The 27,404-nt window shown below is 33.5% G+C and overlaps 5 protein-coding genes across 13 annotated transcripts; 3 read left to right on the forward strand and 2 right to left on the reverse strand.

Moving 5' to 3' along the window:
* Positions 1–677: 677 nt before the first annotated feature.
* Positions 678–7,624, reverse strand: LOC114935936 (uncharacterized). Its single transcript, XM_029308889.2, is given in 14 exon segments — positions 678–1,397; positions 1,864–2,157; positions 2,415–2,590; positions 2,693–2,924; positions 3,009–3,082; positions 3,736–4,082; positions 4,281–4,618; positions 5,196–5,568; positions 5,795–5,960; positions 6,034–6,173; positions 6,244–6,356; positions 6,437–6,558; positions 6,653–6,920; positions 7,229–7,624. Coding segments are annotated over 14 exon segments (2,967 nt in total). The 5' UTR covers positions 7,364–7,624; the 3' UTR covers positions 678–1,208.
* Positions 7,625–7,764: 140 nt separating this feature from the next.
* On the forward strand, positions 7,765–10,434 carry LOC114935938 (abscission/NoCut checkpoint regulator). 2 transcript variants are annotated; one of them, XM_085485487.1, is made up of 5 exons: positions 7,765–8,051; positions 8,189–8,324; positions 8,411–8,642; positions 9,271–9,444; positions 9,659–10,434. In XM_085485487.1, the coding sequence occupies exons 2-5, from the start codon at positions 8,233–8,235 to the stop codon at positions 9,998–10,000; spliced, it is 840 nt and encodes a 279-aa protein (XP_085341613.1). In that variant the 5' UTR covers positions 7,765–8,051; positions 8,189–8,232; the 3' UTR covers positions 10,001–10,434. The 2 variants fall into 2 exon arrangements, with proteins under 2 accessions (XP_085341613.1, XP_029164732.2); XM_029308899.2 differs by having other exon boundaries at positions 7,765–8,007; positions 8,116–8,324.
* A 740-nt stretch (positions 10,435–11,174) lies between these two features.
* Mo25 (calcium binding protein Mo25) lies at positions 11,175–15,804 on the forward strand. Of its 8 annotated transcripts, none has more exons than XM_029308892.2 (9): positions 11,175–11,427; positions 11,612–11,820; positions 13,016–13,138; positions 13,193–13,360; positions 13,746–13,864; positions 13,946–14,114; positions 14,606–14,770; positions 15,289–15,393; positions 15,585–15,804. In XM_029308892.2, the coding sequence occupies exons 3-9, from the start codon at positions 13,037–13,039 to the stop codon at positions 15,765–15,767; spliced, it is 1,011 nt and encodes a 336-aa protein (XP_029164725.2). In that variant the 5' UTR covers positions 11,175–11,427; positions 11,612–11,820; positions 13,016–13,036; the 3' UTR covers positions 15,768–15,804. The 8 variants fall into 8 exon arrangements, with proteins under 8 accessions (XP_029164725.2, XP_029164731.2, XP_029164726.2 ...); XM_029308898.2 differs by having other exon boundaries at positions 13,016–13,129; XM_029308893.2 differs by having other exon boundaries at positions 11,622–11,820.
* Positions 13,947–23,914, reverse strand: LOC114935935 (uncharacterized). Its single transcript, XM_029308887.2, is given in 12 exon segments — positions 13,947–15,722; positions 16,487–16,710; positions 16,818–16,934; positions 17,009–17,193; positions 18,047–18,266; positions 18,268–20,588; positions 20,734–20,888; positions 21,107–21,304; positions 21,631–21,829; positions 21,945–23,226; positions 23,361–23,555; positions 23,743–23,914. Coding segments are annotated over 11 exon segments (5,091 nt in total). The 5' UTR covers positions 23,752–23,914; the 3' UTR covers positions 13,947–15,722; positions 16,487–16,500.
* A 1,208-nt stretch (positions 23,915–25,122) lies between these two features.
* Positions 25,123–27,404, forward strand: Pp4-19C (protein phosphatase 19C). Its single transcript, XM_029308879.2, has 5 exons — positions 25,123–25,405; positions 25,505–25,657; positions 25,872–26,123; positions 26,291–26,529; positions 27,000–27,404. The coding sequence occupies exons 1-5, from the start codon at positions 25,256–25,258 to the stop codon at positions 27,127–27,129; spliced, it is 924 nt and encodes a 307-aa protein (XP_029164712.2). The 5' UTR covers positions 25,123–25,255; the 3' UTR covers positions 27,130–27,404.

Here is a 27,404-nt window from a genome sequence, read left to right on the forward strand (position 1 = left end):
TTTATTGCAAATAAAAAATTAAATATTAATATGATAATATAGATATAATAAAAATAATATATTATATATCTTTATATTATTTTTATTATATAATATATAATATATTATATATTATATAATAAAAATAATATAAAATATATATACATATATATATATATATATATATATATATATATATATATATATATATATATAAAGTACAATATTCTTATTGCAGATTCTTTGGAACATATATATGTCTTATATATTGCAAATAAAAATTAATCTAATTTATTAAAAATAATCTATATCGCTATTGTATCGTTTTATTTTCTTTTTAAATTTTTGCAAGTAAATGACAGAATATAGAATGTGTGGTAAAATATACAACATTTTTTATATACTTAAATGTGCAGTAGAGTGTGTCGATTAATTTTTTTATAAACTCATATATATTATATGTGTATATTTTGAAATTTAAAAACAAAAATTTTATTGTTCATTTTATTGGATTTAGTCGATATTTATTACACAGCATTAAAAAAAAGGGAAGAGTTGCAAGTTAATCTAATTAATTAATAGATCCTATAATTATTTACTATTGCTATATGAAATTCATTACATTTATATTTATTTTTCTTAATTTCCTACTTAAATTTTTCTTATATCTTTTACAAAAAATATTGTGTTTAAACGAATCGTGCTTGATTTTTCTTTCTTTATTACATCTAGAGTACAATGGTGTATTATGTACAATAATTGTAACTCAACATACATAGTAAAATATAAAAGAGAACATGCAATATGTCTAAAATATGTGCATATACAATTAAATTTCATCAATTAAAGTATCTCTATAATAATTTTTAGTTTTAATATTTTGATGATAAATTTCTATCAAGTATTGATTTGTTTAATTTTACAGAACCAATATACATAATCCGTCAAAAAAGTAATAAGATTAAATATGTAATGTATAATTAGGATTTTTTACTGCTGCCATAACTTGTGCGCTAAAAATTCAATCTCATTACTTTTCTGACACCATGTATTATATTAAGAGTAGTAAGATTGTATAAAAATTAGCATATAATCTTGTAAAAAAAATTTAAGATTGCAAGCACTTTCAATATCTTTTCAATAGATTATACACTTAATCAGACTCGTCATTGTTTATAAGAAAAAATTACGCATCACAAATTTTATACATATACATCTACTTCTTTCAATTATACAATAGTCATGTACTCTGGAGATAAATCGACCTGCATCTGGTTGACAGGATATGTCAGGACACGGAGCTTTTGTCCACTCTGATTAATAAGTTCGATTGTATGTTGACCATCTGTGATTTCAGTCTGCTCAACATTTTCCAATTGATTAATAGTTGCGACTGCGGTTGCATCTGTATCCTCGTCCTAAAAAAAATATTAACATTTTGTTGATTTATCGTAAATTATATAAGAATGTTATTTTATTATTTAATTAATATTTGTTTAATAATAATATTATAATTTAAATATCATTATTTTTAATTTTAAGTGTAATTATTTAATTACTACACTTAATAATATTAAATTATATATTTTTTATTATAATTTTTAATTTTAATTATATATATATATAATTCTTTAATTAATATGCTTAATACTATTAAAATTTAATTATAATTATTTTTAATTCTAATTCTAATTATTTAATTAATACGCTTAATAATATTATTATAATTTAAGTAAAGGAAAAATCAATTATGAAGATTTAAGAAGGAAATACAAAAAAATTTTGTTTTAAGATTCAAAAGAATTGATGATTAAATTAAAACTTGATCTCAAAAATGGAAGATTTATAAAAAAATAAATTTTTTTACGTGAAATTAAAAATCACCTCTAGCGCTTGGACGATGGCATCCGCGTCGGCCTGAATCGCCGACACGGAAGCAATCGTTCGATCTCGTATCGTCTCGATCTCGTCTTTCGCATTCTGCTGTGTCGCGATTCCGCTCTCAACTGCAGCCTCTTCATCAATATGGATGTTTAACGCTTCAAGATGCTGCGCGAATATTTCAGGATGAACTCTGATGATCTGGCTGTTCATGTGGCTGATGAAGTGTCCTTGAGACAGAAGCTGTCGAGCCTCTTGGATAGATATCGGAATCGGATTTCCATGTTCGTCGGCGATCTGGAATAAAGAATTAATATTCTTTATATAATTATAATATAATTTATATATTTTTATATATATTTTTTATATATTTTATTATTTATTTATATATTATATATAATTTAAATAAAAAATATAATTTATATATGCATTTTCATATTTATATAATTATAAATCTTTAAGAGATAAAGCACAAGTGCAGCTGTTAACATTTTGGTACAAGGCCCTGAAGTATCTAGTCATAAAAAAAATTATAGCGTCTACATCTTTCTTACTTGCAACTGTAAATCCGATTCCGGGAGTTCTATCTCCGACTGTTCCTCGTTATTATTGGCATTATTATTTACAATCTTGTCGGCAATTATTGCGTCGTTGTCAATATCCAAACGTGGCAAGAAATTTACACTCGCCTTCGTTTCCTCTTCTTTATTCTTGATCATGCTAGTATCAACTACACATTTCGTCAAATTAATAATTAGGATTAATTAGTTAATGTATGTGCGATGGGATTAATCTGTGTATAATTATCAAATTAATATAACTGAATACATACGAAAGTGTAATGTTCGCGGCTGATTAGGATTATTAGGATCCTGATATGACACGTAATAGATCTGTTGGATCCCATCGGTGGATGCTTCATCAGTAGCGATCACCTGCGCCATTTGTTCATTGAGTGCCGACTGTTCATCGTTCTCTTGCGAATTTGGCAGAATTTGCCACACCTCGCCGATCGGGGATCCTTCTGATTCGTCCACGGTTAGTATTTTATTCTCCCTATGCACCTGTGGAAATTGATAATTACTAACAATAAGACAATCGAGTTTGGTGCTCGAGAAGAAGCTAAGAAAGTGAAATTGATACAATACCTTTTTATGCTTTGTCAAATTCGAACAGTCGGCGAAAGCTTTACCACATAGATCACAAGAATAAGGTTTTTCACCTGTGAAAAAAATGAAATTATTATAGTAACTTAGAATAAAAAATCTCGCACCAAATAAGGCTTTCGATGGAATTGGCTGTTTATGGTGTAGCTTATGATTTTATGAAAATTATTCGACTATTTGTAACTCAGCAATCCAATATTTAGCTTTCAGGCTATTCTTTTTTTTCAGCAAGTCGTAAGTTACAGCATGTGAGAAAATCAGCTGATTTTACCAGGATTCAATTTCATCTAGGATTTTATATAGGATTAAAAACCCTGTATTAATCATATAAAATTAAATTTTGATAAGATCAGCTAGTTTTCTCATATATTTTAGCTTATGATCTGCAGAATAGAAAATGTAATAGGCTCAAAAAGCTCAAATAATTGATAGTTACTGATTTACAGCAAATCAAATACAAAACCATGAGCTCTATGAGTTGTTTACCTGGCTGTAACTCAGTAATTATCCAATATTTAGCTTTGAAGTTATTATATCTTTTGCTCAGCAGAAAATTAGCTATAACATATTTATAAAAAAAATAAAAAAAACCAACTTCATCAAAAGCATGTTACTCTTCTTGGAGAATTTTTCTATCCGTAATTATACATAGAAATTAAATAAAACATTGTGATAAAAAAGATCTTGAACATCATCAAGCCACATTTACCGGTGTGCAAACGAACGTGTTTCTTTAACGCCCATTGCTCCGTAAATCCGCGATTGCAAGTAGTGCATTGAAACGGACGTTCACCCTTATGTCGGCGTACATGACACTTCCACGTATCCTTATGCAGAAAGCATTTTGTACAGAACTCGCATTTCCACGGTCGTTCACCAGTATGACGTTTCACGTGCAGCTTAAACTGCGAGGACGTCGTAAACTTTCTCTCGCAAAATTCGCAGCTGTACGGCTTCTCACCAGTATGAATTCGCATATGTTCCTGCAAATTGCCATTCTGTGAGAAGCTCTTGTGGCAAACTTGGCAAGTGTACGGCTTTTCACCATCGTGCCATCTAAAACGATATAAAATTGATATAAAATTGATCTCGTGCTACTAAAACTAAAAATCCTGAAGAGGTTTAAGAATAAAAAAAAAAAAGATCTACTTATACTAAGATCTAGATTTAGAAGTCCTAGACTTTAAGATAAATTTAAGAATGCTTCTTTTGAAAAATATAAATAAATAATAAACAAATCCATTTACAATTTACCTTTGATGCAACGTCAAACTGGTCTTGTGTGCAAACTGTTGGTTGCAACGCTCGCAGTAATATCTCTTCTCACCAGTGTGAGTGGACTGATGATTGATAAGATTTGCCTTTGTCTTAAAGCTGGCACTGCAGGACTTGCAAACGTAGGGTCGATCGTCCGAATGCACCAACTGATGTCGCTGGAGCAACTGCTTGTGCTTGAAACTCCTGTTACATTTGTTGCAGACGAAACGACGTCCATTGTTGTGTTCGGCTTCCTTATGATACACGACGGAACTGGGATGATTTAAGACTTTGCCACAGATATCACAGGGAAATCCCTTGTTTGACTTAGTTTGCTGCAACATTAAGTAAAGGTTTAGTGTGAGAAATTATATAAAAACTTTTAATTGCTTAAAACTAATTTTTGAAAGACCTTGTACCAAATTTAGAATTTTGGCTTTTGATGGAATTAGCTGTTTTTTTTTTTCATAGTTGTAGTTTATATCCTGCTGAACAAAAGATATAATAGCCTCAAAGCTAAATATTGGATAGTTACTGAGTTATAGTCAGTCAAACAACTCGTAGAGTCCAAATTTTTCGTATCTGACTGGTTGTAAATCAGTAACTATCTATTATTTTAGCTTTTTAAACTTATCATATTTTCTGTTCAGCAGATCATAAGCTAAAATATATGAGAAAACCAGCTGTTGTAACTTACGACTTGCTGAACAAGAAATGTAATAAGCTCAAAACTAAATAATAGATGGTTACTGATTTACAACCAGTCATACACGAAAAATTAGGACTTTGCGAGTTGTTTGACTCAACAAAAAATTAAAAAAAAAAGCTAATTCCAACGAAAGCCAAAATCCTATTTGATGCAGAGTCCTTATTGCATTATCATTTAAGGGTGTAGATAAAAAAAAAGTAAACCTCATGTGTAGCCATGTGCATTGTCAAATTCGACTGGTTTGTGAAGGCCTTGTTGCACACGTTACACGTAAATCTCTGCAGTTCATGCACCAATTTCATGTGTAGTTCATACTCTTGTTTCGATTCGAAATGCTTGTCGCATCTTTCGCACATATAAATTGCAGCACTAGAATCTTCCTTCATCGTCGTCGTAGAGTAGTCCTGCTCCGAACTTTGTGTCTCTAATTTCTCAAACGATTCTTGTACTTCAATATTTTCTTCAGCGGGATTTGAGCTATGCTGAGCCGTTTTTTGATGTAACGCCAGGTTCTCCTTACTATCAAAAAGCGTCTTACATTATGTGCACTCGTACTTGATGCTTTTATGGAAATTTCTGCAAAACATTAGTATGCAAAACATTAAACATTGAAAAGTACAATAAAAAATATTAATATTTTAAAATTCTGACAAATTTTTCAAATTTATGTGTACGAGAATACACTTCACGTATATAAAATTTAAAAATTATAGAAAACAAATTGTAGAATCAGAAAGAAAAATCAAGGAACCAAATGAAGTTCTCGAAAATCAAATAATATGGTTAAATAAATAACATTTACTTGTGTATTAAATATTTGCTACGTTGTAGAAAATTTCTGCCGCAGAGCTGACATGTAAATTTATTTTTTCGACGACGAAGCTTCGACTTTGACCGTGCTCGTCCACGATTCGCGGTTACTTCACCCAAATTTTTACCCTCCTGCGTTTCGTAACGACCAATTACTTCTGCAAGATATACATTAGGCATAAAAATATCTAGAAGATTAATCTCTTTTCTATTTTGGTCTATTATATGTACCTTTCTGACCATCCTGGATAGAAGCATTTAATGGTTCTTCAGAATCATCAAGCATCTCGAAGTCATCGTCATCTTCCTCGATTACACCCTCTTCTTTGAATATTCTTTCTAATTCCTTTCCTTGCACCGCTTCCATAAATCTGTCCATATTTATTTGATTATCAATCACAGAGACTTACAAGCTTTTATCTCAATTATTTATATACATACCTTTTAGGAACTTTGCGTTTCCTCCTACGCCTACCATCACCATCTACTTCTTCCAGCTCTTCCTCTTGTTTATCTTCCTCACCTTGACTCACAACTTCCACATTCTCTTTTGTCTGTGAAAAATAATATGCAAATGAAAAAGTTATAATACATAAACAAAGTAATAAGTCAGTCACAATTCAACATTACAAACCAAAGATTCGGCCTCTGTTTGTGCTTTGGGTGGACGTCCGCGTTTTCTCCTTGGCTTAGTTAAGCCTTCCATTTGTAAACTTATTTCATGCTCTGCAGCGTACACAGATCCATCTGGCATTACTATTGAAATAACAATTTTACACAATTATACAATATTGTTTAAATTAAGACCATTTATGATACAAAATACATAGGGAAAAAAAGATTGCATTACTTTTGATGATAATTTGCTGTTCATACTGTTCATCCTCATTGCAAGCAGCCGTACTATCCACTTCCACTCCCTCTACTTCTGCTGCAAACTCTGCGCTCTCCTTATTGCGTAAACGTTCTGCCCTGCGCTGCTGCTCAACCTGATACTTCCAGAGGTCACGCAACTTGCGCTGACCAACCACCAGCAGATCAAAGAACTGCACAGTTGCTGCCAGCTGAATGTTACAGCCTGGACAAATTGTTTGCGGTAACTTGCCATCATCTCGAACCTTAAAATCAAAGATACACATATATAAACAATATTGTATAAGCAATAGTAAATCACAAACATAATAAATAATTTCTACTCTATATTAGTATTTATTATACAAAGTTTATTCCTTGAATATTTAACCAAGAGGGTGCAAATTTAATATGCATGAATCTAATCACCGTGTAAAACATCAAATTAATTAATTTACTGAGAAATGAGAAGAGAAGAGAAAAATTGACAAACAATGAACATTTGATCAGTGCAGTAGGAAATCAAGTTGCAATCCATTTAACCGGCATTTAAAAAAAAAATGCACCGCCCTACCTTGAGTGGCAGATAACGATTCACCAGCGAGCACAAATCCGACTCGCCCGTCTCGTTGATGAACAGATGTTCGTTGCCGTTTTCCGCCGCGCACAACCGACAGATCTTCGAATCGTACAGACTCACGGTGTCCATGTTTCCCGATAATGAAACGAGACCGCCGAATTTCTTTCCCCCCTCCGGCCCCCTCGAGAATGACGAGATTGGTCGAAGAAAAAAAAAATAATAATAATAATAATAATAATAAATATGCTACAAATTCATGTAAAATTAACGATACGTACAAATATTTACGTTCTCATTATTATAAATATGCATAAATACGCTCAAAATGTGCTGCTACGGAACGTGACGCATTTCAGGTTAAGTCGAGCATTCGCTCAACATTGCTGGCAACGTATTTCCCCGCAAAATTCTCTAGCGCCTCGTGCGGTAACATTTTTCTACACGAAATTCTCTAACAGGCGTCAGATGAAATCACGCGCATGTGCGCAGTGACGTCACGCGCGTGCGCGCGGTGACAGCTGTCAGATGATGTCACGCGCATGCGGAGAGCGTCTGTGACGCGACGTGTTGTTAAATTATTGTTTTTCTCGTGTTGTTAAATATTTTACGTCATCATGAGATACCTAATGCGGAGAATGATAAAAATTTAACGTGGATTTCTCGATGGTTTATTCTTAATATATTATTTTTTTATCAGGACGAGGAGATGTGATCAGGCTGAAGGAATGTCCTGCACCACCTGTCAAACGAAATTTTCGTTTTTTACGAAAGACGTAAATATTTGTACATTTGAGTTTTAATAGGTTAACTTGACAAGGTAAATTATGCCGGATTCGAAGGATTCGATTGCTTATCTTTTTTTTTCTTTTGCTATTGCTCAGATCGGCTGCCCAAGCTGCGGCTTCTCTTCCTGCGCTAGATGTCTCAAGTTCAAATGCGATCTTCCCAATATAGGAACGAAGAAGGTTTGCGGACGCTGTTACCACAAATTGAACAAGATGAAGAGATCAGGTTCAGAAGATGTTGAAAACGAAGCTCCGATGCCTAATGCGAGTTCAGAACCACTTGCACCAATTGATATTACTATGAAGTGAGCAAAACTCTGGGTCTTTTTTTGCCTGCGAGTAGTTTAATATTTCAAGGAAACAATATTTTAATATTGAATATTTGATCTAGATTGGATTCATTGGAAAATCCAATAAAACCTCCAATAGTAATATATAAGCATACAGATCATTGGGATGCACTTAAACAGGGACTAGAACCAGTGGACCAACAAATTGTAGAAAGATTACGAAATTTGAAGGAAGAGCGTAACACTTTAGTGCCTACTTTTGATGAGATAACGCAAAGACTGGCGCTGTTGAAAGATCAAGATCCACAGGCCAGTGGAAGTTATGCCGTAAATGTATGTATATATAAACAATTATATATATATGTCATTTGGATTCTTATTAATATTTATATGCAGAGTTGGACAATAATTAATTAATTTGTTAAAAGATAAAAAATTAATAACTTTTAACTTAGCTTAGTTAATTTAAAATGTATTAATTTTTAACTTGAGTTAGTTATTTTTGATCTTAAACTTATTAACTTTTTTTCTGAGTTACATTTTTTCTATCTCTGAATATCGTTATTGTTTTTTTATAAGTTATAAACGTATTATTTTTAAATTAAAGTATTATTTATTTTTATGTTTATTTGTCATTAGTTGTAATTACCAAAAAATATATTTTTATATAAAAATCAAAATTTCTTTATTGTTATTATAAATTTTAAAAGAATTAACAAACAAAATTCTAATTTAATATAAATAATGTTTTTAAAAATTAACTTTTGATTTAACTTCAGTTGATTTAATCTTACCTTAACTTTAATTGATTGTGAGTTAATTTTTTGTTTATACAACTTTTAACTTAACTAATTAATTTTATAAGTAATTAACTTTAACTTAACTTATTGTTAGTTTTAAAAAATCATTAACTTACCAAACCCTGTTTATATGTTATTTTGATCTTTACTATTTTTTATAGATACATCAAGTGGATACTAGAACAGATCAAGAGAAGACGGATGATTTAATTAAAGAATATATGGCTGAAATAAAGTTGCCTTCGTCCAGTGAACTTTATAAGGAAATTCACACATCATTAAAGGCCTCGCAGTATGATGAATTGGTTAACAGATATTCAGCAATGGAAATAGAGGTATATATTTGTTTGCATAATTGATAAATATGCACATTTCTATCAACATTTTACATGATCAATAAAAATTTATCTGAAAATATATTCTTCTATTTTTTAACACACACACACAATTATAACAATAAATGTAATAATAAATTATATCTATGAATTTTTTGAATTTTAGTAAATGCTTAATTTTGTTTTTATGTAAAATTTATAAAATGTTTAATAGACACCTCCAAACATGGAAGATGAGGATGAAAATGAGGACGAGGATAAAGATGAAGACGAAGACGAAGACGAAGACGAAGATAAAGATGAAGACGAGGCTGAATTTAACAATGAATGTTTAATATGTTTGCAAACTGCAGAAGAATTGGAACTATATAGATGCACAGGATGTAAAGGCGACCTTTTTTGTTCTACATGCTTTGAAAGTTTCCATGATAGTTTCGAACTGGGAAAGCATAAAGCAATTCCTTTTGTCAAACAAGATAAAAAGGATGAATTGTCTCCTGCAAAAATGAACCTTATACAAAAATTATTAACATCAGATTCTTCGAAGAATACCTAATAATAACAGTATTATATAAAAACATAAAGCATTTGCGGATGCTTATGCGAATTATGTTATTGATTGAGCTACAATCCAAAATTTGCACACATTAAATTGTAATCTATAAAATTTGTGATAAACGTGCAGAACAATTGATTAACAAATGTTTTGTTTAATGCGAATACTTTATAAAAGCTGAAAGTAATCGATGAAAATATGCTGTCGCTTTTGGCTGTGTTGTTCTGAAGTTAAGATACATGTAATTCTTATTTTACTAACTTATATATTAGTAACTATTAATTTTCTGTTTTATGTTATTATAGATAGATATAAAATAATACATGCATAGATACATACGAATAAAGATAGGCATATTAGTAATATAAACACTCGCCATAGAGAAGCGTCACTCTTTATATATTTCTGCTAAATAAATTTATTTTGGTTAGTGATTTTATAAATTTTTGAACCTTCCAATTCTTGTTCCAATTTTGTCTGTACATTCTTATAAGTATAATTGCTTTTTATCGTTTGTAGGGATTTAATATAAATATTTAGACAATATATAATTAATAGAATATAATATAATAAATGTAATAAATAGAATTTATATTTGAATGCTATTTAAAAATATTTTATAAAAAAATCAGATTTTGAAAATATTGAGAGTTTAATCAAATTCTAATTAACTTAATAATTGGTGAAATGTCAACAGAATTTTTACATATATAGTACAGATAGTTTATGTAAAAACTAAAATTTAGTTTATATTGTTAAAATTTAGTTATAAGTTAAAAGGTGCATGAACAAAAAATTAGCAGTTAAATCTCTCAAAAAAATTAATTTTTGAAAACGCTATTTATATTAAATTAAAATTTTGTTTGTTAATTCTTTAAAAATTTATAATAACAACTAACAAAGAAATTTTGATTTTTATATAGAAATATATTTGTTCAAACACAATATTATATTCGACATAAAATATAATTACGATTTAATAATACATTTTAATTTCCATAATAATAAAATTTATATAGAGAAAAGTCGCACAAAATAACAAATCTCACAAAATAAAATAATAAAAAATAAACTCGTAAAAATTAATTTTCGATTTCCAAATAGACTCGCCACCCGATGCATCTCCCTAGGCAAAAAACTCCCTACGAATTCCCCTATAAATCCATCGACGGGCCTGACTGTCGAGAATCCTCGAACTGCGCCGTGAAACACGTATGCGGTCGTCTAATCGCGTATTATTACAGGTCGAGCCAGAAGTCGAGCGGCTTCGGAGAAGCGATTAGCCCGAGTGCGCGGATTATTTTGCCAAAATACACTCATGCAAGCTTGAAGGCGGACGATCGGCCGCGTCGACCAGTTCGACAGCAGCCAGCCGAGGACTCGCTCGCACCTGCTGCTGACCTCCTGGGGTCGTCGTGACTCATTCCGTATATATATATATATATATATATATATATATATATATATATATACACAGTATAATACATATATATATATACATATATACATATATACACACATATATACATATATACATATATACATATATACATATATATACATATATACATATATATATATATATATATATATATATATATATATATGCAGCGTTTAATAGAGCGATCAAAATAATACGCCGAGGAAAACATCGCCAGGATAGATAATCTCGCACGACAGATGCCTGTCCGTGGAGAGGATCTTTTTCCGATGTGACAGCTGGACACCCGGACGCCGTGTGAAATCGTTGACAGCTGACGTGGAAGTCGCGCACCTTTGAGACGCCTCGAGCAGCGAAGCCCTCGGATCTGTTTTGCATGGTGAGATTTTTTTTTATTTTTTTTTTTTTTAGGTTAGGATTCACGAGTTTTTTGACGTCAGTCGATCGTCATCAGTCGCGCGTCATCGATCATCGATCGCGAATTTCCTTACGGCGCATTTTCAAATCTAGGATCGCGATGCGGCCTCTTCCTTCTCTCTCTCTCTCTCTTTTTTCTTCTCTCTCTTTCTGCCTCATCCGATCGATCAGGTGATTCGACGATGAGCTCTTCATCGATTTTTTGAGGTTAGGACGACTCTTCCTCTTCTCGCGATTCGCCTCGCGCGATCAAATTTTTCGTCGCAAATTAGACTCGCTCGACTTGTTTTGCGAAAATCGATCTGTCATCGGCTTCCTGGAGGTCGCGGATCTCGATGACGTCATAATTTTTGCGAGAGTGCGTAGGATCCTCTGACGTGGTCGAAGGAATTTAATAAAAATCCCGAAGGCGGAGGAACTGTCAAGCTTTGATCATCTGTTCTTGTTTATGCTCCAGTTTTCAAATTTTTTCTACAAGTTCATCGTGCAACTTCGTTTTGCTTCCTGGAATTTATAACAGCAGCAGAAATCATTGATGTATATTTTGCATAAGTAACTCTGTATTATAGCAGTATGTATTTTTTTCATATTAGTTACTTTGTCATATTTTATGCAAATTATAATGTGAATTATAGTGTCAAATTTTTTCTACAAGTTTATCGTGCAACTTTATTTTGCTTCCTGGAATTTATAACAGCAATAGAAATCATTGATGTATATTTTGCATAAGTAACTCTGTATTATAGCAGTATGTACTTTTTTCATATTATTTATTTTGTCATATTTTATGCAAATTATAATGTGATAATCGCAGAAGAATGTCACATTTGAAATATATTTGTTCAACGAAGAGTATCGCAGTGTGAAATTGTAGCGTAGACATTTGTCAAGGATTTCAAGTAGCAAACTGACGTCATTAGATGTTTAACATTGTTGGTTTGCTTCTTGGAATCCTTAAGAAATGTCTCATTATTTTACGTTATTAGACATCCACTTTGCTACTATAAGTTACCCTTGGTTGAACAAATGACATCTATTGTTACATAAATATATTTTAAATGATACTCTTCGGCACTTAAATTACATCAGTTTGCTATTCTGGTTATTCATGATGATGGAGAGTGATAAAGAATGTGTCTGTTTGGATGTTTCATAAGGTGCATACGTTGTAAGGAAACATGCCTCTGTTTGGAAAGTCTCAGAAGAGTCCAGCGGAGGTGGTGAAGGCTCTGAAGGAGGCGGTAAGCGCGTTGGAGCGCGGCGACAAGAAGGTAGAGAAGGTACGTTGTTGTGGATACACGTTGGTTTCTACGATGAAATACATCCCCTTTTAGGCGCAAGAGGACGTGAGCAAGAATCTGGTGCACATTAAAAACATGCTGTATGGTACTGCTGAGACGGAGCCACAGGCGGACATCGTGGTGGCACAGTTGGCGCAGGAGTTGTACAACAGTAATCTGCTGCTTCTGCTCGTACAAAATCTGAGTCGCATCGACTTCGAGGTACGTCTTTGATAAAACGAGTTGAAACAAAGTTGTGCGAATGGCATACATTCTCTTTGCGGCAAAGGTAAAAGAAATATCACTCTATTATTAATACTTAAGTATCACTTTATTATTATTATTAATACAACTGTAAATTGCTTACAAATATAATATATTAAATATCACAATTACTGTTAAAATATTCATGCAGCTTTAAAATACTTGTTTTATAGGTAAGAGGAGCTTTGCTGCCAAAGTGACAGTAAATAATTAATATTATGTTATTAATTATTTACTGCCACTTTGACAGCTCCTCTTATCTATAAAACAAGTATTTTATATTCGACATAAATTGAATTATTTTTATTGAATATGAATTTCATTCCTTTTGTTCTTGATTAAGGGAAAGAAGGATGTCGCGCAGGTCTTCAATAACATTCTGCGGAGGCAGATTGGAACTAGATCACCTACGGTAGAATACATATGTACTAAACCTGAAATTCTTTTTACACTTATGTCCGGGTGAGTTCGTTTTTTCTCTTAATATTGTTAGGGTAGCATTTTATAGTATCTCTGTACTAATGGGTAAACTTTGCTTTGTAGTTACGAGCATCAAGATATTGCGCTCAACTGCGGTACAATGTTGCGAGAATGCGCGAGATACGAGGCACTGGCCAAAATTATGATATATTCGGACGATTTTTACAATTTCTTCAGATACGTCGAGGTCTCTACATTTGATATCGCGTCCGACGCTTTCTCTACATTTAAAGTACGTCATACATTTTGCAATATGAGACGAAAAACATAAGGCCTTGCACACAATAGGGAAGATATTAGAAATAAATATTAAATGTTAAGAATAAGATTTATTTTATATTAGGAATTATTTTAAAATGATAAAAATCGAAAGACTGAAATAAAAATATAAATTCGGATATAAAGGACTAATAAGAGTTAATAAGCTAATAAGAGTTCAGTTATATTCAAATATTGGTATATCAGAATTTTTTCGATTTTATTATTTTAATATAATTCTTATTTTCCTCATATATTAATTTAAAATAATATTTATGCCTCTATTGTGCGCAGAGTCTAACATACATTTAGAAATATTTAAATATTACTTATTCTTCTCTTTCAATTTTTAATTAAATATTTTGAAATATGCTACCATTTTTCGTTCAATATTTGTTGCATTTTAAATGTCATTTTTTTTTGTTTTCTTGCAACGATGCAAATGATTAATGATTGTTTATCCAGGAATTACTTACAAGGCACAAAATACTCAGCGCCGAATTTTTAGAGATACATTACGATAAAGTTTTCTCACACTATCAGAGGTTACTCAATTCAGAAAACTACGTAACACGACGACAGAGTTTAAAGCTGTTGGGCGAGCTATTGCTCGATAGACACAATTTTACAGTAAGTATTTTGCATTATTGCTAATAATATTCATACAGTACTTAAAAAGAAGAAATCTTCGAATTAAATATTCTTAATAAATTTTATAATTACTATATTTACAAAAATTTAATTGCTAAAAATACAATCAAAATAATACATTTGTTTCATAGACGTTGGCAACATATTTCTGGAAAAAAGAAAAAATATGTTCTGGCATTTCTTAAAATATATATTTAAAATTAGTGTAAAGTATTAAATATATTAGTACAATTTATAAATTATACTAATAATTTATATAAACAAAAATTCTAAAAATAAGAGACAGTTACATTTTAATTTAGTCAAATTTATTAATAAAATTATTAGTAAAATAATTAGCCAAATTGTTGAATCAACTAGAAATATACTGCAACATAATAATTCTAAATAATAGGATATATAACAGACAGAAAATATATTTGGCAACACTTTCCAATGATTTAAAATGTAAATGTTATAAAATTGGTCTTGGTTTTGTCATGCTAAATATGTTGCAGGTCATGACACGATTTATATCGAATCCAGATAATTTGAAGTTAATGATGAACATGTTGAAGGAGAAGTCTCGCAATATACAGTTCGAGGCTTTCCACGTTTTCAAGGTATGACACTACAATACATTCAAATTTTTGCGTTCTTTTGTCAACTTTCTTAATATTAGACGTCACAGAGAAAAGTATTAGTTTCTATCTTCGAGTTTTTACAATTATTCCAATAAATAAAAAAAGAAATTATTCTATATAGAGATGGAATAATTTTAATTAACTATGGTCTCTTTCCACATTTTATCCAGGTATTTGTAGCAAATCCCAACAAACCGAAACCCATTCTGGACATATTGCTCCGCAATCAGGAAAAGCTGATCGAGTTCCTGACGCGCTTCCACACGGATCGTTCCGAGGACGAGCAGTTCAATGACGAGAAGGCGTATCTGATTAAGCAGATCAAAGAACTTAAGTCTGTACATGATAATTAAGTCAAGGAAATACAATTATTGCTACTGCTACGACTAACTACCACTACACTCATTATTACTATCGAGTCTACTGCTGCTGTTGCTAATTACGGTTTTATTACTATTATATAGGTAGTTATAATTTATCATCACACCATTGTCATTATCACCGTTATTACTATCATTACCATCATTATCATTGTCATCGTCATCTCGGCATTATTATTATTATTATTATTATTATTATTATTATTATTATTATTATTATTATTATTATTATTAATTATTATTATTATTAATTTTATTTGTGAGTAGCACTGTAAATAAAGATTACATTTATCTCTCTTATTGTATCATATACAGATCAAGTTGTCAGCGTTCTACCACGTTTTTAGGAATTAATCGGTTATTAAAGCAAAAAGAAAACTTGAGTGTCTTTATTTTTACGATTTTAGTCGTTCTTTAGTATTTGTGCTTATCAAAGTATATTTTATTCTCTCTGGTGATTTAAAAATCTATTATGTATGTGAAGAAAGTGACAGCAACTTTTGAAGTAATCGTTTTTATTTTTTTGCATTCTTCAATTTTCAGTTATTACCTCTTTAGACTTTCAGAGATCCTTTTAACATTTTTATAATTAGAGAATCCAGTAAGGATTTGTCAATACTTAAAACGATATCACGCATATTACAAATTAATGTAAAATCTTTTTTCTTAAGTTAACAAATTATCTTACCAACCTTATGAATTAATGTCATTTAATTATTTTGACAATAGCTGCAATGGCGAAACTCATATCAGTGAATAGGCGCGGTTTCTGCGCATTATTTCGATCAGGTTCACAGCTGGGATATAATTTCTCTATATCTTTTGATTTTTGGAGTTTTGTCACCACATCATCCTTCAAGATCTTTTGTTGGATGTTTCTCATCAACCAATTCGTTTGCGAACATGTCATCATGGCCTAAAAAAGATTAAAAATGTAAATAGAAGGAAAATTAAATATCAGGATATCTGAGTAGTGTTAAGGATACAAGATGAGAATAAATACTTTAATTTAGCAAAAGTTACCTTCGAGTAATCTTCATCCTGGCTAAGAAGCCATATTAGTGTGGCGCAATGCAGGAATACCTCCTTGTTCTTCAACGATCCATTTAGAAGCTTCATTAGCGCCAGTGCATACTTGGTCTAAAATATAATTAAGTTTTTTTTTTAAATAAATGTAGCAAGAAAAAGATTAAACCACATCGATTTTTACTCACTTTGACGATATATTTTCTTGTATAATCATATTTGGTCAGAGTGATCAGGATGTTGCAGGCTAGCAAACAGACCTTCATCCACGGCAGGGATCTATTATTCTGTGCTATCGTGTTGTAAATGTCATCGGCCAGGTTCAGCTCGCAGAGAATGACGGAGAGAGTCGGTGATAACTTCGTTATAGTATCTGTAACAAATATTCACACATCATAACAATGATGTGTAAAAACACTATCGCAAAAAACATCATCAGATTACTCAGAGAGATAATAGTATAACAAATATTATGAAGATATATTTTTAGATTAGTTTTATCGTTAGCTTTACACAGAAAGCTTTCAGAGAAAGAATTCTACACAAAACACAGGATTTTGGCTTTTGATAGAATTAGCTGTTTTTTTTCCATATGTTGTAGCTCATGACTTGATGAACAAAAGATGTAACAGCTTCAAAGCTAATTATTCAATAGTTACTGAGTTACAGTCGATCAAATAACTTGTAAAGTCCTAATTTTTCGTGTCTGACTAGTTATAAATCAGTAACCATCTATTATTTAGCTTTGAAGCTATTACATTTTTTGTTCAGAAAGTCATAAATTATAACATGTAAGAAAATCCTGATTTTACCAGGATTCAATTTTAAATAGGTCTGCTATTAAATAAGTTCAAATGCTCCGTACTAATTATAATTATATTTTATATATAAAATTGAATCCTAGCAAAATCGGTTAATTTTATCATAAATTTTAATTTATGACTTGCTGAACAAAAATGTAATAGGTTCAAAGTTAAATGATAGATAGTTGTTGATTTACAGCCAACGAAAAATGAGAACTTTGCGAGTTGTTGGACTCAATAACTATCCAGTATTTAGCTTCAAAGCTATTACATCTTTTGTTCAACAGAATATAATCTACAACATATAAAAAAAACCCAGCCAATTTCACCGAAAACCAAATCCTATGTATATTTTGTGCGATATCCTTTCTATTCTTATTCAAACTCTATCTACGTTGTTATTTGAAAAAACGAGAAAGGTACCCAAGCTGCTCAAACAAGTGATGAGCGTCCCGACGTTGTTGCAGTTGCGCAAACTATCAATCATCTCCTTCCAGTAGTCGCTGTCCGGGATGGCGAGTCTCGTGGTAACATCCTGAAGATCTACCTGCACAGCTTCGCCAGATAACTCGTTTTGAATCTTCATGGCGATGTCCTGCTGCCACTTCCGGTGCAGCTCCTCGCGTTCCAGTCTTCTCTGCCTTAAAGCGACGCTGAAGTGCGACGACTCCTCGACGCAGGCTCAAGTAACGCAGTCTTTCTTGCCTGCCTAGAACGTAGGCTCGCCAGTAATCTTGGATAATCACTGTGGCGTACTTGACGGTCTCGTATCGCTGTACGGCGAGTCTGGTTCTGTAGTAGGACTGGATGGTGATGGTGGCCTGACGCGAAGCGACGAATCGTCGCCTCGTCATCAGGGTTCTCCAGTGTCTCTGCAAGATGACGGCCGCTCGAGTCAGCTGATGCTCCCTTCTCGCAAGACGAGTCGCTCTCATCGCTCGCCACCTCCTTTGTACGTTCACCACGCAGCTTTTGTATCGCTCGTACTCTCTTCCAGCTCTGATCATTCGCCACCAGGCTTGCAGGACGACGCAGGCCCTTTTCTTCGTCAGGTACCGCTGACGATCCGCGCGAGCCAGGACACGTCGACGCCAGCAGGTTTGCAGAAGGACGGTGGCCTCGCGAAGTCGCAGGTATCTTCTGCGTTCCTGGCGAGCTGTTGTGACATTGCGCCACCAGTTCTGGATTCGTACCGCAGCGTCCCTCGTCTTCAGGTAACGTCGTCGAGTGGATCTGGTCAGAGTGACGCGACGATACCAGGATTGTATCAGCGAGGCTGCTCGCCGTTCCTTCAGATACTGTCTCTGGACTATCCTCGCCCGCCAGCTCTTCTGCAAGATCAGTGTAGCTTCTCGTACTCGCAGGAATTCCGCGCGTTGACGCCTCGCGGATTGGATCCCGCGCCACCAGCGCTGCAACCTGGTGCAGCAAGATCTCTGAAGCTGATACCTGCGCGAACACGTCGTCGCCCTCCACCAGGTCTGTATCTTCAGCACGGCGGCTTCTCGTTTGCGAGCTCGACGCTCTCTCCATGTCCTCTGGATGAGAACAGCGCTCCGGCGATGAAGGAGGAACTTCTTCCTGTCGAGGACACTCAGCCACCACCTCTCGATGCATCGTACGGCGATTTTCGTCCGCAGGAAGTCATCGCGCGTTCTTCGCGCCGATAAACATCGTCGCCAGTGAGTCTGAATGACGAGAGCGCTCTGTCTCATGAGGAGGAAGCGTTCACGCTGCTCCTGCATCATCTTCCTGGATCTCCACCAATATTGCACTCTTAGGACGGCGTCCTTGTACGCCAGATACTTGGAACGTTCCAGTTTCATCGCCTGCGTCGCCCTCCACCGTCTCTGCATCTTCAACGCGACTTTCTTGAGGTTGCGATAGTGATTTCTCTGCGGTCTCACCAGCAACTCGACTCGCCATCTCTTCTGCATGTAGAGTACCCTTTCGCGTTTCATCCTCCGCTCTCTCAGCTTCTCCTCCCTGGTCTCTCGCACCGTTCTCCACCATCTCTGAAGACGTATCGTGGCCGTCCTGACGCGTATATACCTTACGCGCTCTTCAAGGTCGAGACAGGTCCGGGCTGGCGTCGTCTTGCGTCTCCACGCGCGTTGGATCACGAGGGCTGCGAAGTTTCTGCGAGAACGCAGGTAGTTCCTCACACAGACGTACCAAAGCTGCGCTCGCCACCATTTCTGGACCACGCGGGCGGCCCGATCGAACCTTGGCGCCTGGTACTTGTGAATGATCTGCCACAGGAGCGACAGAGTCTTCTCGCAGTGGCCGTCGGCGACGCTCTTCGCGTCCACGTCGCCCTCCAGGGCGTAGCCGACCTGGCGCAAGGCATTCAGCGCCAAGTCCACGTTGTATACCTTTTGCAGACGCGAGATCGCTGGGACTCGGCAACACTGGGTCAATCCCCGGACGCCGGTGACGAGCTCCATGACGCGGCAGAGTCGCACGCCGTCCCGCAGATCGCACCTTATGTCCGTCACCGCGTAATCGTACTCCTCGATGTAGCTCTGCCGATGGGTAAGCACGTAGTCCTGAGTCCGCAGTATCCTTGTCACGTCGCCGATGCCGCTCAGGAGCTCGCGCGAGAAGCTCAGCAGGATCTCCCGGCTCTCCTTGTGCTGAGCGCGCTTGTGGAACAGGCAAGGATCGTGGCCGATCAGTTTGCGCTGCTTCGCGTAGTCCAGGAAGTATATTAGGTACAAGAACTTCTTCAGGCTGAACTGGTTCAACTTGGTGACGACCTTCTGGTGCGGATCGGTCTTGTGGTAACCGGGCAGCTTGATCAGTTGCGGATCCGAAAAGAATCTCGTTAACAGGAAGCGAGTCAGGCCGACGATGTCGTTGTTCGAGCGGAGCGGAATGCTTTCGTTGTAGACGGTTTCCAAGCCGATTCGCAGCCACAGGGGATTGTAGTTCAGGAACAGAGACAATATGATCTTCTGCAAGCCTGTTGAAGACAGACGGTTAGATATCTTATTTTATATAAAGATATAAAAGAGATTATTATCGACTTTTTTCTATTCAGGAAGCTTTCATGAAAAGAAACTAAAGTCAGCTGGGAAGGTAAAATCAAAATTATTTAATTAACGAACCAATATCACGATGTAAATTACGATCCGATCTGATGGACAAAGTTCCTTTGATGATGTACATGTTGATGCGTGAGAGAACACTGGTGATTTCACTGCTTTTGAACATAGCACTTGCAGCTTTCCGCAGAGTGTTCAACCTGGTGCTAGTGTGATATCTGAAAACATATACAATTAAAATAATAATTATCTTTGGGATTAAACATTAAGATTAATTTTAAGACTAAAATTAATTTTAATCTCAAAATTAATTTTTATCTTAAAATTAATTTTAAGATTAATATTAATTTTATAAGATCAAAATTAATTTTAAGAAATTTTAAAATTAATTTGTATAACTTTCTATGCTTCTGCTAAATATTGAAGAAATACACACCTTGCAGACACAGCTTCCTTAGTTTCAGCCAGTATAGGGTTCTTTTGTGCTTTGCACGACTGCCACACTTTGCCGATGTCTGTTACGGCAGTCTCAATGTCGACGGATAAATCCTCTGGTGAAGATAGCAGAGCGTTCAACCATTTTGTGAATGCAAATTCTTGCTGCAGCAGCCATAGCTCGTCATAGTGCACTGTACTATTACAATAAGAAGACCAATATGTTAAAATAATCATTAGCATAATTAATTTTTCAAATTAGAAGCATAAAATTTAATTAATTTTTATTAACAAATAATATTCGCTTGCAGTACTTTTGCAAATTGATATAAAAATTAAAGACTAATCAAAATGTAACATATACACACATTTAGAATTTATTTTAATTTAAAGTTTCTTTATATATTTATTTTTAAATGTTTTTATATTATAGTTATTTTAAATATATTTTAAATCTATTATATTTTATTTACTATATATGTTCAATTATTTTTATATATTTAATTTTAAAATCTCATAACTAACTTTTTAAGAAATGGATCTTCTGTTGTTGATGGTGCAAAGGGATCTAATTCAAATGTTTCATATATGAAGGCTCCTTCTTTATCCTGCATTTTGTATCTGGGTTCTCTGATAAATGAAGAAGTATGCCATTTTGTCTTATTTAAGGTACTGAGAGACAACTTGTTTATTTTGATCGCTGCTACATTCTTTGTACTCTTTTCTATAATCATAATGTATTAGAAATTAAAATTAATACAATTGAAAATATAAAATAATTCCTAAAAAAAAAAAAAAAATAAAAAATTAAAAAAAATTAAAAAGGAAAGAAAACTTACTTATAACAGGTAAATTCGCCAATTTCTTTGTACTTCCTCCTTCGCACAAAGTTTTGTTCTTTGTAATTCTACCAATTCTTGTGCTATTTAATTTTGGTACCGATATCGGCACGTTTTTTGAATGGAAATGCTTCCTCGGTGGAGAAATCTCAATATACATGTCCCCCATTTGTTTAGCAGGTTCAATTTTCTCAGGAATAATTTCAAAACTGAAATAATCATCATTTATTTTTATACTCGGGTCCATCTTTATATGCGTCAAATGTTCGTTGAAATTTTTATCATGATGTTGGGCAATCGGTGACGATGAAATTAAGTCCTTGATATCGGTCATGAGAGAAAATCCGTCAGATTTAATCGGCGACAAGTGGTGCAAACCTGCTGGTTGCGATGCAAGTAGTGCATTACTGAGAATTTTTGCATTCTCACAAGTTGTTGTAGATGTTTCAAATAAATGACTGCGACTGATGTTGAACGTTGTATATTTATCTGTATTTTGCGAGAAACTCGTGGATTCCGCTAATTCCCTTCTCGTCGATTCCGGAGAACTCGAAGCTGCATCCGCAGGTGCAAATGTAAATTTATTCAGCAATATGGAAATATCAGAATGGACTTTGTCATTGTCACAAGTTGTATTTTCCATGATTTCGTTGTGCTCGAACAATATACCATTGCAAGCTTTCTTTTCCTTGACATATGTGGCTCTACGTATATCCTGCGGTTCGTTTGTAGAAAATACCTGTGGCAGAATACTTTCATTGTTCCATCCGCTCAGGTTTTGCTCGAGTATAACACCATCTGGTTTGTTATGATTTTGGTAAGTTCCACTGATTCTATCATCTTTTTCTTGCGTTGCGTAATTTTCATTATATCCATTGAAGATATTCTCCTTGTTTAGATCCTTTTCGCGTCTTAATTTATATTGTTTTGATAGTTCATCAAGATTAGGAGCCAAGGGTTTCCAAAACGTTGGAATTTGCAATGTATTGTTTTGATAGAATTTTTTGTTTGTTGTTGACGCAGAAAGATTCGACGATGATGATTTTGGCAATTTCCTCTTTGTCTTAATACTCTTCTTATTATTATCTTTAGCAGTGGTCGCTAAAACTATATCGTACTTAATTCGTCTATTATCTGTAAGCTGCAACACATCTCGCCAGCATCCTGCTTCCTTCGGGGACCATTTAATGCATATTGTGCCGTTGCTTTTCCCCTCAACTTCTAATTCAGAGGAACTCAGAGCAATCTGACGCTCTGCAGCTGGCACTTTTGTTATAGTTACCTAAAATAAAATTATTAAAATTACCATATAAGAATATCTGTGAGCTAAAGATTTTTCTACAAAATTGTTTGTTATGCAAAAAGGTCGTAGAGCTTTAATTTCTCAAACGACAACAATAATAATATTGCTCTTACATTTAATGTTTTGTCGCTGGTATTTTTTATATCTAAATAACATTCTGTACTCGTGTTTACGTTGGTCTCTAGTTCGATCCTCGTTGCTGGTTGAAATGGGGCGAGTAACATGATGTAACGAAGCTTATCGAAGCAGGAATTCGTGGCTTTGGACTGCGGCCGTGAACTCATTTTAGCATATAGTCCCTTGACAAACTATGAAATGACAAGAAAACAAGATTGCAAGCCTCAATTCGACTCGTTATAATAAACTTATTAATTATTTTATTAAATTAAAAAAAAAAACAAGAAAGAAGTGTGTATTTGTTTATGTCAAATCCACGTCAATGTGACAAAAAAAAAACACTTTCTCTTTCTCTCGTCTCATCCAAGCCAATCTTACATCGTACATTACACCACACTTTAATTAAGAATTCACACCTTTCGAGGTAAATCAGGCCTCTGACAAAGAGAAGCGACAAAGAAGCAATCACCCGCTATCGCGAACAGTACATAAGTACGATAACGGATTTTGTCGATTTAATTTGAATGCGCAGGGAAACGCACGTTTCCAAGCAGACCTGCCAACCTCCAATCACGAACTGTCACTAGAACATTGCTAGTTCTTTCCAGTCTCAAAACTTTTTTTAACCAATCATTTTTAGTACATATATTTATATTATATTTTGTATATTTTTAGTATATTATTTATATTACTTTTTATATTTTTAATATATATTTACATTTTTAATATTTTTATTACATAAATAAAATACGATCATAAAAAAATTATAAATAAAATCATTAAAATCATTAAATCATTAAATAAAATCATTAAATCATTATATAAAATCATTAAATAAAATCATTAAATCATTAAATAAAATCATTAAAATCATTAAATAAAATCATTAAAGTCATTAAATCATTAAATCATATTAAATCATTATATCATGAAATAAAATCATTAAATTATTAAATAAAATTATAAATTATAAAATCATCAGAAGTATATAAATTTAAATTTTTGATAAATGTTTAAGAAACATTCTATATATTTATTTATATTTATATTTTCTATTTTTTATTATTTATATTATTTATATTTTTTAAATATAAATAATGTATATGTTAATGTATATATATATATATTTATATTTTTAACAAGATTATTTGTTTAAATATTCTTTATTTTAAATATTTGTCATTAGAAATTACTCAAAATAATAAAAACGCTAATTTCGAAATAACTCCTTAGAAAATTCACAAGTAGCGTCACGTGATTGGCTGGCAACTGGAGAAATTTTCGGGACTCTAAAATTCCTCTATCTCACCAGCCAATCGCGACTCGTCTCGCTTTCTCGTCTAGGGAGGGAGAAGCTCCCTCGATTTATTCGTGGAACGAGCCGATGCGGGAGATCGAATTTCTTCTTGTTCGTCATCAATCTACTGGCAATTCCGTGCTTGTGTCTGAACACAGAAAGTCGGTATCGGCCAAGTGTCGGCGCCAAGGGAAACGGACTCCTTTTTAGAACGAGGATTATCCTGTATACCGGAGATCGCCGGAGTCCGTTTCTTTTTTTTTCGATCTCGCGCGTTAATACTTTTTTAAAGGAAAAAATTCGCCCCGGTCGGATGCGTGTCTCTTCCAAGTTCGCAGCCTCGACGAGCAACGGGATTTTAGATTAGTGTATATTGTGAGTATACCCGCGTAAATATATCGCGCTTTCTATTTTTTTTACCTTCACCGCATATACGCTATATTTATCTCGCACAGTTAATTTCATCCGATTTTATCCGAGACTGCCAAAACTACCCTCGAATTCGAGAATACTCGAGGATATTTTCTGCGGGGAAATCGTCGACTGCGTTTTCCCGGTGAGAGACCAGCAACCTCATCCTCGAGCGTCTGTACGATGGCCGAATCCAGTGACTTGGATCGGCAAATCGAGCAGCTGAAGAAATGTGAGATTATCAAGGAGGCGGAGGTCAAAGCTTTGTGCGCCAAAGCAAGAGAGATACTCATCGAGGAGAGTAATGTGCAGCGTGTCGACTCACCTGTAACAGTAATTATTTCTATTCTTTGTAAAGAGTAATTTAATCGTCAATAATGAAGCCTCGAAGATGAAGTTGATACAATATATGTGCTTTTTTTTTTTTTTTAGGTTTGTGGAGATATTCACGGACAGTTTTATGATTTAAAAGAATTATTCAAAGTAGGCGGAGATGTGCCAGAAACAAATTATCTTTTTATGGGAGATTTTGTGGACCGAGGTTTTTATAGTGTTGAAACTTTTCTTCTCCTTCTTGCATTAAAGGTAAAGATGTAAAATATATCTATGAAGTATAAAAAGACTGTGTTCTTTTTTTTATTTAAACATATAAAATATTAATCTTTACTATGTTTTTGTATTTTAATAAGAATTATTGAGAGGAACCGGTTCTGAAATTAATAGTCGTGAAGAATTTTGTTTAAGAAAAGATTTATTATTGTAATATATGCATGCATACTTAGATCTTATCTATTTGCAGGTTCGTTATCCTGATAGAATCACATTGATAAGAGGAAATCATGAATCACGACAGATAACACAGGTTTATGGCTTTTATGACGAGTGCTTACGCAAGTATGGCAGTATAACAGTATGGCGATATTGTACAGAGATATTTGACTATCTATCATTATCCGCTATCATTGATGGCAAGATCTTCTGCGTTCATGGTGGACTTTCACCTAGTATTCAAACTTTGGATCAAATTCGGACTATAGATAGAAAACAAGAAGTGAGTCTTTTTCGCATTTGCTATAATTCTTTTACAGGAACAAATTTATATAAAACTAGTTTATTATAGTTTTAATGTCAAGAGTTAAATTATGTGTGTTCTACTGTATCTAAAAAAAATTTCTAAAATTTTTGAAACTAATTAAAATTGAATGGCTTTTAACGCAGGTTCCTCATGATGGACCAATGTGTGATTTGTTATGGTCGGATCCCGAGGATACTCAAGGCTGGGGTGTGTCACCGCGTGGAGCTGGTTACCTCTTCGGCAGTGACGTCGTAGCGCAGTTCAATTCGGCCAATGACATTGATATGATATGCAGAGCCCATCAGTTAGTGATGGAAGGCTATAAGTGGCACTTTAATGAGACTGTACTGACCGTCTGGTCTGCACCAAATTACTGTTACAGGCATGTAATACTTACACTCGTATTTCTCCAATGGATCTTTGTATATCGAATGTCGTATTATCGTATTACAATTTTATTGCCATTAAAAGTTAGGATTTTGCTATCTACATTCAATTTTTTTCTTTATTTCTGTTTAATTTTAGTCTTGTTTTTATTTTATTCAATACATTTCTTAAGAATACATTATATTTGCTACTTTAACATATTTTTATTTTCTTTAAATACAGTATATATGTATAATTGCATAAACAAATATTTACAGTTTTTAATTTTTACATAATATTTAAATTTAATTTATTAATATTTAATAAAATTAATATTTCAAAAAATTAATTAAATTATATTAATTTAAATTAATTTAATTTAAATTAAATGATATTTAATTTAATTTATTAATATTTTAAATTAAATAATATTTAAATTTAATTTTTTAATTTTTCTAATGTAAAATACTTTTCACAATTTTGCAGATGTGGTAATGTAGCCGCAATATTAGAGTTAAACGAGCATCTACAGAGAGATTTCACGATATTCGAGGCGGCACCCCAAGAAAGTCGCGGAATACCCAGCAAAAAGCCACAAGCGGATTACTTTTTATAAATAAGTTGTTGTAGGGTAAAAAAAACAGTAAAATCGTGCATCGAATTGACTTGATATTTGCTTCTTCTTTTTTCTCTTTTTCTTTTATCAAAACAATTTGCATCAATCATGAAGAAGAACATTAAGTGGCTTGCTATAATTTTTTTATGGTGACACGATTTTTGTGATTATGTTAAATGATAATCGCATAAGTATTCGAATAGAATTACGACGATATATACATAAGGAACTGATGTAAAATATAATAAAGTTCGTCTCTCTCTCGATTTTCTAAA

The sequence above is a fragment of the Nylanderia fulva genome, unplaced genomic scaffold (assembly GCF_048542155.1).
Source record: "Nylanderia fulva isolate GAGA-0341 unplaced genomic scaffold, ASM4854215v1 Scaffold37, whole genome shotgun sequence".
Classification (NCBI taxonomy): Eukaryota; Metazoa; Arthropoda; class Insecta; order Hymenoptera; family Formicidae; genus Nylanderia; species Nylanderia fulva.

Bases quoted from the DNA above. Each gene is read 5' to 3' on its own strand.
- LOC114935938 (XM_029308899.2), top strand. From the start codon at position 7,960: ATGTCCTGCACCACCTGTCAAACGAAATTTTCGTTTTTTACGAAAGAC. The intron at 8,325-8,410 runs GTGAGCAAAACT...TATTTGATCTAG, and splicing joins CCAATTGATATTACTATGAA to ATTGGATTCATTGGAAAATC. The intron at 8,643-9,270 runs GTATGTATATAT...TATTTTTTATAG, and splicing joins GTGGAAGTTATGCCGTAAAT to ATACATCAAGTGGATACTAG.
- Mo25 (XM_029308892.2), top strand. From the start codon at position 13,037: ATGCCTCTGTTTGGAAAGTCTCAGAAGAGTCCAGCGGAGGTGGTGAAG. The intron at 13,865-13,945 runs GTGAGTTCGTTT...TTTGCTTTGTAG, and splicing joins CTTTTTACACTTATGTCCGG to TTACGAGCATCAAGATATTG. The intron at 15,394-15,584 runs GTATGACACTAC...CATTTTATCCAG, and splicing joins AGGCTTTCCACGTTTTCAAG to GTATTTGTAGCAAATCCCAA.
- Pp4-19C (XM_029308879.2), top strand. From the start codon at position 25,256: ATGGCCGAATCCAGTGACTTGGATCGGCAAATCGAGCAGCTGAAGAAA. The intron at 25,406-25,504 runs GTAATTATTTCT...TTTTTTTTTTAG, and splicing joins GTGTCGACTCACCTGTAACA to GTTTGTGGAGATATTCACGG. The intron at 26,124-26,290 runs GTGAGTCTTTTT...CTTTTAACGCAG, and splicing joins CTATAGATAGAAAACAAGAA to GTTCCTCATGATGGACCAAT.